The following is a 12,429-nucleotide window of genomic DNA, read 5'->3' on the forward strand; positions in this document are numbered from 1 at the left end:
GTGATTGAATGGGAGTACGAACCAGAGATACACCGATGCAAAAACTTACGAGAGTGAAATTGAAATCCTTCTTGACATCAGGTCCGCTCAATTTCTTAAGTATTTCATCACGAGCTAAGCCGCCCTTTGCTGCACGCAATCTCAGGCCGCAATCGGCATCCTTCTGCCCTCGCTCGTGGTGGATAAAAGCCGGCACTAATTTTTCAATGCCCCAAGTCAAAGTTCTATATCTCAAAGCCCAATCTCCCAATGTTCCCTCGACTAACAGTTCATTCAAATTCTACCCCTTCGAATCTTCTTGAAATTCTAAAAATACTGAATTTCTTCTACGGAAACGGTGAAATAAATGTCCAACTTTGACCTGGGGCATCAAAACTGAGTGCCGCTTTTTCTGTCCACTGCGAGCCTCGTTCTAAATATACATGTCCGGATGAAGCGATTCCTAACAATCCTTGGAGATTTTAGTCATTGGCGACGCTCGTGGGGCTCATAAATTGCGTGCGGGCCAGTAGGGCTGATTGGCTTCTCATGCTCGGCCCATTCTCGCGGTTTGATTGATGACGCTGTTTGGAGGACGCGGGAGGCGTTGCTTCTTCACCCTGCCCCCCTCGTCGAGAAATTAAAATTTCACACTGAATTGCAACGTGGACCGCCGACGATGCTTGCTATATCTCGGGCTTGATATTCAGCTGCTGCAGAGAAAAGGGGCTTCAGTGAAGAATAGCGCTCCCCAACGTCCAACGTCTGCAATTGCACAGATGTTGCTCGGGTTCTGCATTCACTACGGTCGCTGGGAGCTGCTCTCAAATCTTCTGGAGCATAAAGCTCATTTCTTGGCCTCGGTCTTTTTCGAAGCGCGTGAGTTTGGTGATTGTAAGAATTTTGGTTGGCGGAATAAACTCGATTGTTCGTCCTCCCATTGGTCAAATGAGCTCGCTTGAACACGAGTGAAGCATGGAAGCGCGAATCCTTGCTTCTCCCTGTTCCCCGCGCGCCCACGCGATTCCCTGTCAATAGAACAAAGATCTGTGAGGATCGGATTATGAGACGCACCTGCAAGGTAAATCTCATGCCACATCCTTGCCACCGATCATTCAAGTGCGCGCAAGTACGGGTTATGGGGTTAGCCTTCCCAAAACCTGTTATTGGGGACTCCTCTACACCCTCTTCTGGGCGACACGGGAAATTGCTGGCTGGTTTTTGCTGGCTGGAGACATGCAATTCTCGGATGTGGTGCATGGAACGGTGATGTGCTGTCAAAGTCTCGGCCATTGCTGTTAGATATATAGGAAGTCAAACTTCTTGTGCTGTGCCTCTTGGCAGAGCCTGGTACTGCAAATTGTGGTATTTGTGGAGCGCCCGTGTGCTGCGGTGGAGAGTGGGTTCTTGGCAGCGGATTACAAACATGTGCCGGAGCTCTTCTCATACAGTCTCTTTTACCTTTTCAAGAACTCGTGCGTTGGTGTCAGCTTGGTGGGCTTCAGAATGTCTCACTAGAATACTTACGTCACATCACACCTTGGATTGGATTCTGCCTGTGTTTCTATCCGGTGCTCGGACGCTCAACCTTCAGCGGAGAATTCTTCCCTATCATTGCACAATTCAGAGGAAAATGTAAGTCAAGTCAAAGCGCTCCGGCCGTTGAGATCTGGCTAGCAGATTTAGATCCAAACGATTGTGAGGAGGTGCAAACGACGTGATTCAGAACATCTTGCCACCATCTCAGCTTTGGGTCCTAGGGAAAGCTGAAAAGATAAATTTAAGTTATGAAATCAGCATTCTACTTTCGATGTGTGGCCAGATATAGCGAGCATTGTATGTATATGCAGGTCAAGGACAGGGAAAGGAAGCAACGGAACTCTACACCCCGCCGACGTGGGACCTGATTGGATTCTGGGAGACACGCGACGCGGCGTGATCTTACAACAATGACGGGGACGGGAACCTGCTTCTTAATTTACAATACGGACAATTCTATTCGATTTTTCAGGGGAAAGCTGCGGTGTTAAAGATTGATAAACTTCAGGTAACGAGTTTTTAGGCTCGCAGAGATGGCCAAAAAGAAGAAAGAGGGGTCGTCTGGAGTGGAGCTCGTGGATCTCGTGGATCTAAAAGTTAGTCCAGCTTGAGACCTTCGTAGAGCTAGTGCCGTGAGGGTGGGTCTGCGGCTGGCAGTAAGTGAGGGGCGAGAGCTCCAGAGCAGGCATCATCGACCGCAAGCCTGCGCAAAGCTGCGTGTTTCTGGAATTCGTGACATTTAGAGTTGTAACTTCGTACTCATGGGACGGCGAGGCTGCATGACGCAGTGAACAATTCTAGAAAATAAGTGGAAGGAAGATGGCAAATCGTCCGGTCTCGTGGCAGCGAGGCCTTGATATTAAGCACTCTGCAGAAAGCAGTGGACTCTGGACCTCTCATGAGAAGTTGTTTGAATCAGATATATGCTGCGATATTACTATTATTGCATTGTGTACGGACTGCAAGCTCGCCTGATTGGAAATGGCTCACGCCGTGGCGGGGATGGTATCTGAAACAGCGTCCAGCAAGCAATCCTGCAGTGGTCTCCGATCAATCACGCCTTCTTGCGCTCTCACTGAAACGAATGGCAAGCATTGTGAAGATGCCGGGGATAGCAGAGCTTCGGCAGGATATATGGCTACGGTCTTGACCTGACTCTTATGCCCGGAACCATACATGAGGCAGAAGCAAGCAGCGCAAGACCTGTGTCTCCTAGCCTATACTTCGATCACTATGGCGGAAAGGGATCACCGTTTTGCTGGAGGATCTGATCAGTTACACAAGATATTTTCGGGCTAGAAGAAAAGATACAACAATGAACTTCGTTAGCTGTCACTCCTGGACTCTCCCCTCCCCAGAGACCAACGGGAAATTGTAGCTGAGCTGTCAGACACGGTGCGGGAACCTCATTGAGCACTTGAATCTCGTTTCCTGAAGGGAGCCCATGTCCTGCCCAAGCCGATCCCGAGAACCTGAGAAGCAGATATCCGGGATCGTTTCACGAAGGTCGAATGTAGTGAAAGGACAGCCTCCCAGACGGAGGTACCATGCCGAACGTCCCATGCCCACGTCTTGCTGTCAGGTACATCCTGGGACCATCAGTGCACCAAGGGAAATACTTCTGAATGCAGCTCGTACCCTCAGCCCGCCCGGCAAGCGTCGACAGTAGCATACATATATTACATACTCGTACTTGTTTGCAGATAGAACAGCCCGCTACCCCTCTCGGTCTCACCTAATCGACGGGGAGGCGTAGTCCAATAGAAGCAGGAAATGAAGACTTGACGATAGGTGATCAGTATCCGTACCTTGGACGGTCGACTTGGCTACTTGCCTGGTCCGCCCAGGGACCGATGGATCGTCCCTAGGCGTGGGAATTAGTGACTTAGACGCGGTCCTAGGCTGGTTGTGGACGGCTGTAGGGTGGGTGTCGCTAAAAAGTTTAGTTTCGCAACGCCAGAATTTCAGCAGGCGAGGGCCAGCGCGAGCACAAGCAACACGGCCTTCAACGCAACTCTGCTCCACTTGTCTCTGCCACGCCCATTCTCCAATCTCCAAAATCCCCATCTCGAGCAGCTCGACGCCGGCCTGTCTGCCTCCCCAACACGCCCTCCCCGAGGAGCTTGCACACTCATTTGCTTCCCTGGCTCAGGTTGCCTGCCCGTGTTTCTGCGAGTCCTTTGAGGGGCCCGAAACAAGACCTTGTGTTTACTTGCTTGGGGAATAACAACTCCATTCCTTCTCCTCCCGTCCTCGAGACCAGTTGGCATGGACCGTCCTCTACGATGCTCATGAGTCTCCTCCCGATCACGACAATCCTCTCGGTGCTCTCCTCTGCAACGGGCCGGTGTGCCAGAGGAATCCCTTCACGATGAAGACCATTCCCAGTGTGAGTGCTCTTCATTTTAAATTAAGGGTCTCGGATTGTGGAATTCTCACTGGTCTGCACTGCAATCACGTCAAGCATTGCAATTCATCGCCTTCCCCAAATTGAATTTCCTGGGCTTCAAATACTGACTTTTACAGCTCGTCGCCTCGAGTACTGTTGGGGTCGCTGCGGCAGGACTGGCATTTGCAAAACCTGAACGGTCCTCAACGCCGCGGCCTTCTTCGAAAAAGAGGAAAGTTGGAGAATTGGCGGAAGTCGTGGTTCACAATCAAGGCTTATCATCTCCCATTTCACGGCCGGGCAAGAGTTCAACTGTGATCACACCCGATAACAGGACTTCTCAACCGCCGACCGATTCCTCCTCTCCACACGCTCCTACCTCGGACCCTCGACCATTGGAGACAAGAGTTGAAGTTCCACATCATACTGGGATCCGAAGACCATCGGTGATTAGGCACGAGGAGGTCTCACCGCCGCGTGAAGTTGCTGAGGAGGGAACTCGGAGGGAGTCTATTTCATCGAGAGGATCATGGATACGGCGGCTATCTACAATACCCAATTCATACAACAACAGCCCAAGGTCAAGTGTTGGACCAGACACGCCATCGATAAACCTTTCTCATGGATCTGCGGCTCCGATACTTTCCAATCCAGCTAGCAGTCCGGCACAATTACCTCCCAACAAACTTGTGAAGAGAACAACTTCAGGTCGGGCAATCGGTGGACAACTAACAAGAAGTGCATCAAAATCACAGCTACCCACTCTTCGTCGACCAGCTACAAGTCATCAACGTTCCGTCACTCTACAGCAACAATTCAGGAACGACTCAATGGGCACAAAGGATTCCGTGCAACAAAACCCTTTCAATCAGACGCACCCAATTCCATCAATACCGGCAAATAAATTCGGCTCCCCTACACCCGAATCACGGCATTCCTGGCGTCTCTACTTTGACTCTCGATCAACGAAGTTAACAAAGGAAAGGACATCTGGAAGGTCGAGTGACGGTGGGATCCAAAATTTTCATTCCACCTCTCGGCGGGTTATTCCAGATGACAGCGTGAAACCTACCTTGGTGAAACCAGGAATGATATTGGTATCGAAGAAGAACTTTGCACAGTACTACTATGATGACAGCTTTGGGTCGGACGACATGATTGAGGACGACATTGAAATCATCGATGACAACACCATCCCATCTATGGAAGCTGCGGAGGAGCCTCAAAAGCGTGCACGAAGGTCTTTGTCCATGAACTTCGGCTCACCAAGTTCATGGATATCTCGAGCAGGAAGTTTGAGAGGGAACAAACGAAATACAGAAGGAAGAAGTGGAGGGAAGCGTTACTCATCAGCCCCAGTACCAAACATGCCTGGGCGTAACATAGCATCAGCACATGGACCTTCCAATCCTCGACACAGACTTATTACGGACCCAACTGTCTTCCAGAGACAACCAATATCACCCATTGAAGATCCTTCGCCTAACGACCCATTTTCTATGAGTTTTCAGGCGCGAAGCCGAAATAGCTCCTCGCCGCTACCCCCACTGTCTCGGCTGTCGAGTTTCAACATTGATTTAGCCAGGCTTGGCCTCTCTTCATCCTCGTCTTCTGCACCCCGTCGAAGTCCCACCACACCGATCTTGCGTACTCACACTACATCTACATCACTTTCCTCGACAGGGCATGCCTCGCCTGTCTCGGCAATTTTCTTCTCGGCCCATAGCAACAAAGCGCCTCGAACTTCAGAAGTCGGAGACCGGGCTTCTACTCTTGTTGGATCTGACAACGATGCGAAGGGATTCGTTTCAGGCGATGACGATGATATGGACTTCCAGAGTGAGACGGTCTTTGATTCACTGAGGTCGGGAGCGACGGGCAGTATCCGATCTCACAACGGTCCTCTGGATTCAATGTTCGACGAATCTCCACCAAGTCTCAACGGACATCCAAAGAGCAAGCGGCTGTCGATTCACGAGATGCTGAATAATGGCACTTTCCAGGAAGGAAATAACAGGATTGTGGAAGAAGACGAGGATATGTCTACACCGGTCAAAGGTTCCCGATCACGATCTTCGCAGGAAAAAGCACTCCACACTCCAGTCCGGGGTGGTACCAAGGACGTTGATGAGCCTTTCCCATCATCGCCGCCAAGTTTCTCCCTCGTAACGAAGGACTTTGGCCGACTTTCCCTGGACGACGAGGAGGAAGATGAAGATTGGACGAGAGATGATGAGAATATGGAGATTGGCAATTTGTCGCCGCCTTCGAGCTCTCTGAATTCTCGTAAAGTGAGCCCAACTTTCCGTGCAGCTCTTGCAGATGTCACACATTCTGGCTCAACAAATGGAAACTCTGCTCCCAATACTGATAGGCCGAGAAGCCACATTTTCGACTGGTCGGAGCCATCGTCCGCAGAGAAACTAGATTCGATGGGCAATTCTCCTCGTCCCAAAACAGCACATGTGAAGCAGATTGCTGACGGACGAGGTGGACGTACAATTGGAAGGAGAGGACCAAGTGCGTTGCACATTAGAAGTCAGAGTGTGCCTGTTGTACCCGATGTCACTGGCCAGCGCGACCATTCAAAACTAACTCCTAAATTTGGCACTTGGGGCCTGGGTGGCAATGGTGTTAGCGAAGACTGGGATGGAGATTTCGAATTCAACGAGGCAAGTGGCGAAGATGGAGGCAAAAGTCTGGAGAGCAGCGGCATGCTAGTGCCCGAGGCTATACAGGCTAGTCAGGCTAATGTTGTTGGGCACGTCGGCCAGATACGAGAGGTCTGTCTTCTGGTTGAAGATTTGAAGCGGCTTCAACTTCTGGCAAAAGAGAAAGGCTTGCTGAATGGACCTTCAGCAACTCTGTGGAAGGAAGCAGAAGGAATCATTGCTCTTGCAGTACCTGACGAAGAGGACCCAACCTTGTCACCGCCCCATTCGCCTTCCTCTATTGTCTTTGAGCAAGAGATCGTGGATGATAAATATCATGAGCGTGGACTTGAAGCAGAGGATTTGTCAGTCGATATTCCTTTCGAGCTACTGAATCGCCACGGTCAACCTACAGGTTTCATCTACGATGGCAACACTGTTCGACGACGTTCAGTCTTCTCACCAGACGATGACATCTTTGGCGCGGGTGCTTTGAATAATCCACCTACCAGGGAGCACCTGCGGCCACCGTCAACCTCACCTCGTCACTCGAGTATGAAGAACTCTTCTGACGTTGCTCGGTCACTCATGGAAACAATGCATCAGCACAGAGCATCCTCGGATCCACTTCTCCAGAACATGACCAGCCAGTCATCAAACAAGATGCCATTCGATACGACCAGCCTTAAAGATCTCGTCCATCGTGCCAGCCAGCTTACTCGTACCCTTGCTGATCTCGTCCGGAAGGCCGATGGTTCGCAAAGTCCAGAGGCTAGTCCCAAGCGCGAGTCGAGTCCAGCTTTCACTAGAGTTTTCACGCCTACTGAACCGATGGTAAATCCGCCCAAGCATCTACCTCGTAGCCACAGCAATAACTCGACCCTCAGTGGTTCAATTGACGCCTCTCCGACTCGAAGCTTGGGGCAACGGATGCATATGATGACGGTTGTATGATCACGGGTCATACCTTACGACCCAACTTATTTTGTACATTTGTGGACCCTCGTGGTCCTTGTTTTCTTCTTGCATAGCGACGGTTCCTTTTTAACTGCTGCATGAAGCGTTTTCACGATTTTTTAATTTGTGCATCTCCATAGATTTGGGTGCGTTTGCATGATACTTCCCTTTCGGCATTCATCGGCAAAAAGCATTGCAGCTTCATTTGCACTTGCTATGTGGCATTTCATTGGATGGACGAATTCAAAAAGGGTTGAGGGTCGAAACGCTTAATGTTTGCACGATACTCTACTTGGTGCCTTCTTGTCTTCTGCGGCGCCTTTGCTTGCTGCATTGCTTGTTCGAAAGGAGATACATCGGCAAACGAACGAACGGGTGGAAGACTTGTGTTTTCTAGTATAGAGAGAGTGGAGTGGATGAGTTGGCTTTCTGTAACAAGTACATTGCTGTGTGATCCTGAGGTTAAGAAACGAAGCTGGAGGAGAGAGAGATGTATCAAGAACACGAGCAAGAAAGATGGGGATGGTTGCATGGATGGATACGATTGCTGGCTGGGATGGCCGGTCTTTCACGAATGCATGGGAATGGATGAAAGGGCAAAAGTAACGCGAGACAAAGCATCAATCACATGAGATAAGATACGTGGGATGGGATGAGTCGAATGAATGGAAAGAGACGAAATTATGGCTTTACGTTACCAGAAATTTCGTCCTGCCTGGGTGATATGGTTCTGTGTCTGTGAGTATGACGGTGTTTACCGTTTGGATGTTGCGTGAGTGAAGTGTGGAGCTCAATGAACCCCGCGGTCGGTCAAGTGACTGTTAATTCCATGCTATGGGTGAAGTATGTCTCGGGGGTGAATTATAGATTCTGCTAGTCTGGTCCAGCGGCTCTTGATCCCGTGTTCTGAGTGAAGTGTAGACTTCGGGTGAATCTTCGAAGCATGGCCTAATCATTGATTCAGTCAACAAGACCCCAGCTTAGGATCATTTCCCAGAGTGCTGAATCATTTGGAGCAAAAGCATTTTGCACGTGGTACTTCCCAGAACCTAAACCGAAGATAAATAGTGCCTAAGCTCTTCCCTTGGAATTTCTTTCCTGGCTTCTTAAAACAATATCCAAGCAGACATGCACTCTCGCAAGCCTCACTGAAAGGCATAACTCACTTATCCTCCACACAAAAGCATATCAACAAACATGCCAGAACAGAAAAGGCCAAGACTCGGCGGGGATTATGTCAAACCGAAAGGTATTAAGGGGCTTCTCATCGCTAGAAGATACGAGGAAGCAATGCAGGGTCCGCACCCGAAGCCAGGGCAAGTGGAGTTGGACGAGGTCAGAGAGCTCCAGGAGAAGTGCACTTAGTTCGAAAAGGACTTGTTAGCCTGTGGGAGGACAAGGAGGCGGAGCGGGAGGCCTTACAGCTGACGGGTATGCATCTCAAGAGGCTGGAGAAGGAGGATCCGGATAACTCTGCTTGGAAGCCCGGGGAAGCCCGAGCACTTTGAGGCAATGCTGAAGCCTTATTGGATGCAGCCTTGGGGGAAGCTGTGAGTGGTTGGTGGGGAATGGTGGACAGTAACAAGGTGCGGAACGCGGTGGGTGTATATAGAGCGAGACTCCAAGGTGTAGTCGAGTGACTTGTGTCAATGGAGACTGGGGGAGGAGAAGATAGATGGGGTATATATAGAGCGAGGCTTAAGGTGTAGTCGAGAGACTTATGCCATTGGATGCATCCTTAACAACTGCAAGTTTATGTATTTCTGCATCGCGCCAGCCCCTCTGATCTTTGAGCTGGAAAGGTGAAGGGGAATCACGTTTTGATTCTGGCATTGTATGGGACAGCTTCCATAGTTCCCAGAGAAGTATAAGTACTGGAATTATCCTTCGAGCTTTCGTCCATCATTGCTCTCCTCACATCAGCATACTTTAGCACAAATAGTTTGGCTCAAGCAGACACAACTACCCACGTCCCACCCAGGCAAAACTTAGACAAGAGGAGAGCAAGCAAAGGAGGTATCACCATGACTCCATAGCAACCAAAGTGATCGTGGTGTAAAGTCCAACAGGACTCGAGTATCTATCGACAACAACTATTCGTCATTTCTACAGTACATAAATTATTAATAGATTTTAGCTAGCCATGGAAGGCCATAACCCAAATCCTTCATCTCTGACAACTTTTTAGTGTAATACGAGAGTTCCACCTCCAACCCCCGCTTATTCAGAGCCTCTTCAACGGCAGCCTCGCGTCGTATCTCATCTTCTTCCCATCCCCCCCCACCATTTCGAGGTCAAGTCTAGCGTCCGCCTCTGGATCAGCACCACAAAGGATGAGAGTTCTTCTGTAAATGTTTCAGGATGAGGTGACCCAATTTCTCGTTGCGGGGAAAGCGTAGGCATGGTCTGGACTTCGCCGTCAGCCGACGCTTCAAGGAGACGCCGCAAGTCAGGATCAGTGTAAGGGCCATCATCACTGCGGGCAATTTTTGGAGACGCGGGACTTCGCCTCTTCATCAAGGATTCGTGCCGTCTCCGACAATCATCGGACTTTTGGATGGAAAATGGGCCTGCTGAATCTGATCCCAGTTCAGTCTTCGTGCTCGAGCCTCCATCCATGTCCGATCTTGTCGGGGGTCCCATGAACACTTTTTCATTGGCGCTGGAAGGTTGAATTCGGTTTTGATACGCACGCGGCGGAAGAGCGCCATTTCCGACTCTTCATCTTGCGGCTGACGTCTTTTGGGGGGCTTTGGAGAGCGGGCATCGGCGGCTAGGAATCCTGTTGTTCCTGCAAGGTTGCGAGTGATTGGGGAAGGGGTAATGAACATAGGAGGTGCTTGAGGATTCATGATTACAGATAGCGTGCGTTTGTATACCATGTTATACTTTTGACTGTGATTTTTGTTTAGCAATGGCATAGATGAATGCTGTAAGATGATTGCGAGGATTACCATTCGATGTCTTGGTTCGTGACGGCGTTTACCAGGTTGGCATCCCCGCATTTGGGACAATATGTGGTAAATACCTCAGGCCCCACTCTCTCTATACTGAACACCATACTCATTTCTGTGTGTTGCCCGGGTGTGAAGAAGGTTTCCCAGGGGGGGATGAGGTCGATAACCATCTTCGTTGCTGCGTCCTGAATTGCGAACGGTCCTTTTTTAGCTTTCTTAGCTCCAGAGCCAACGTTCTTGAAGTTGGCTCGAAGGAAAGATGTCAAAGCCCGGAGATTTGGGAGCAGGTTGAGCCGGGATAGAGAACTATAGAACTGGCCTCAGCTGATAAAACGAACTCTAAGAGGAAAGGCATGTGTCGGCCTATCGCATCTACTACGTAGACTGGTTGCTGCCGCTCAAGTTGCCCTGGGATTCGGGTTATAACGTTTTGGAGATTAAGGACTATTTGGAATATTTGAATGTTCGTTTGGCCAGCAGGAGAATTAGTATCTGCTAATGAACTTTGTTTCTTCCAGCCTTCACTATCGTTCCTACTCATATCACTTTGCTGTCATATCTAGAAGCTGCTTTCCTTGCTGAATACCGCTATGAACAAGTCAGTTACACACTGTATAGTGGTCAAGGATCTTACATCGAAACTTTTTCAATTACCAACCCAATTCTCTGCATGCATCCAAAATACGAATCTTGCACTTTCCTAGCTAAGGCCATATGCCGCTGCTCGCTCCTCTTGGAATCAATCCTTGTCGCCGCACTGCAAATCCATCAGCATCGTCGCTCTCGTATACTCAACTCAGACTCGAAAGAACAACTTACAATCGCAGCGTCGTACGCGACATCTCAATACTCTCCGTATGTCCAACCAAATCCATCTTGAACTTCACTGAATCATCCCTCTTACATATTGCCCACTTAATCTTCATCCAGCCATCCCTAACTCTACTCCAGCTCCCGCCTTCACGTAAATGAGGCTGATACTTCCTGATTCGCTGCCAGAAACTATCGATGGTTGTCTGACACTGTGCAGCGGCTTGCTGTAACGCTATCACAGATTATCGCTACTGCGAATCGTCGATTTCTAAGATTTTTACGCGGAGCAATGCGCTCTCGAGTGTACCTATGGAGTCGGGTGACCAGATCACGGTATTCGGACGAGGATTCTCCACTTTCTCGCAAGGCGTCTATGACGGTTGCTACGAGGGGGAGGGCAGAGATCAAGTCACCAGCAGAGAATCTGAAGCCAGCTGCCATGGTTGAAGTCCATGTTGCGACATTAGCATTCTGGTCAAGTTTGAAGGTTAGATGGAATGGGTGTGAAGAAGTGAAGAAGTTGAAGTGGAAGTTAGGTAATGTGACGAGGCTGTGGTGAACTGCAAGTGTGGTTGAGCAGCTGCGTGGGGAAGCAGGGGGCCGGACGTAGACACCATCAACTTGGATACCTTCTTAAATCAAGAGGTCTGTATCTGTATCACAATGTCCCAAAAATTAGTTGGCGAAGAAATGATCAAGCGAGCTCAGGGGAAGGAGAATAGGGCCTTCTGAAAGCGGAAAGGTCAGAAAGGCACGTGGTGTGTCTCAAATCCAATTCAGCTAAGCATGAATGATTTTATCTCAATGCCACCACAAGCATGCACGCTTAGTCAGAAGGGCCATTTAACTGCCCTTCTTATTTTATTAATTAATAGCTCTTTTCTACTTTAACTTAGTAAAGGAGAGGGTATGGTCATTACCCAGGATTTAAACCTTTATTAGGCCAGCACCCGCCTCCGGTTAGTCGTGATACACCGAAATCCGGGCCGAAAGTCAATGTTTTTTATATTAACTTATCCGTATAGCCGTGACAATCAAGTTCTTACAATTTTATCGAGGGCATTCCTATAGACTGCGCATTAATTGATGTTGTTTTTAAGGGAACATAGGTGTGCTGGCTGTTAAAGAAAGTAATCGGGGTTTG

General features: G+C 49.3%; 4 protein-coding genes across 4 annotated transcripts; 2 read left to right on the top strand and 2 right to left on the bottom strand.

The window, feature by feature from the left end:
- Positions 1-328: 328 nt before the first annotated feature.
- On the top strand, positions 329-1,988 carry K444DRAFT_666336 (uncharacterized protein). Its single transcript, XM_024887177.1, has 4 exons — positions 329-858; positions 954-1,060; positions 1,290-1,614; positions 1,830-1,988. The coding sequence occupies exons 1-4, from the start codon at positions 759-761 to the stop codon at positions 1,916-1,918; spliced, it is 621 nt and encodes a 206-aa protein (XP_024732538.1). The 5' UTR covers positions 329-758; the 3' UTR covers positions 1,919-1,988.
- Positions 1,989-3,737: 1,749 nt separating this feature from the next.
- Positions 3,738-7,650, top strand: K444DRAFT_75194 (uncharacterized protein). Its single transcript, XM_024888689.1, has 2 exons — positions 3,738-3,907; positions 4,045-7,650. The coding sequence occupies exons 1-2, from the start codon at positions 3,890-3,892 to the stop codon at positions 7,510-7,512; spliced, it is 3,486 nt and encodes a 1,161-aa protein (XP_024732539.1). The 5' UTR covers positions 3,738-3,889; the 3' UTR covers positions 7,513-7,650.
- Positions 7,651-10,031: 2,381 nt separating this feature from the next.
- On the bottom strand, positions 10,032-10,642 carry K444DRAFT_633188 (uncharacterized protein; the record flags this gene model as incomplete). Its single annotated transcript, XM_024883586.1, has 2 exons — positions 10,032-10,410; positions 10,470-10,642. 2 exons carry the CDS (start codon positions 10,640-10,642, stop codon positions 10,032-10,034), a joined length of 552 nt encoding a protein of 183 aa, XP_024732540.1.
- On the bottom strand, positions 10,550-11,726 carry K444DRAFT_666339 (uncharacterized protein; the record flags this gene model as incomplete). Its single annotated transcript, XM_024887178.1, has 4 exons — positions 10,550-11,060; positions 11,107-11,229; positions 11,292-11,517; positions 11,567-11,726. The coding sequence occupies 4 exons, from the start codon at positions 11,724-11,726 to the stop codon at positions 11,015-11,017; spliced, it is 555 nt and encodes a 184-aa protein (XP_024732541.1). The 3' UTR covers positions 10,550-11,014.
- Between the last annotated feature and the right edge of the window lie 703 nt (positions 11,727-12,429).

Source organism: Hyaloscypha bicolor (genome assembly GCF_002865645.1).
Source record: "Hyaloscypha bicolor E unplaced genomic scaffold K444scaffold_124, whole genome shotgun sequence".
Classification (NCBI taxonomy): domain Eukaryota; kingdom Fungi; phylum Ascomycota; class Leotiomycetes; order Helotiales; family Hyaloscyphaceae; genus Hyaloscypha; species Hyaloscypha bicolor.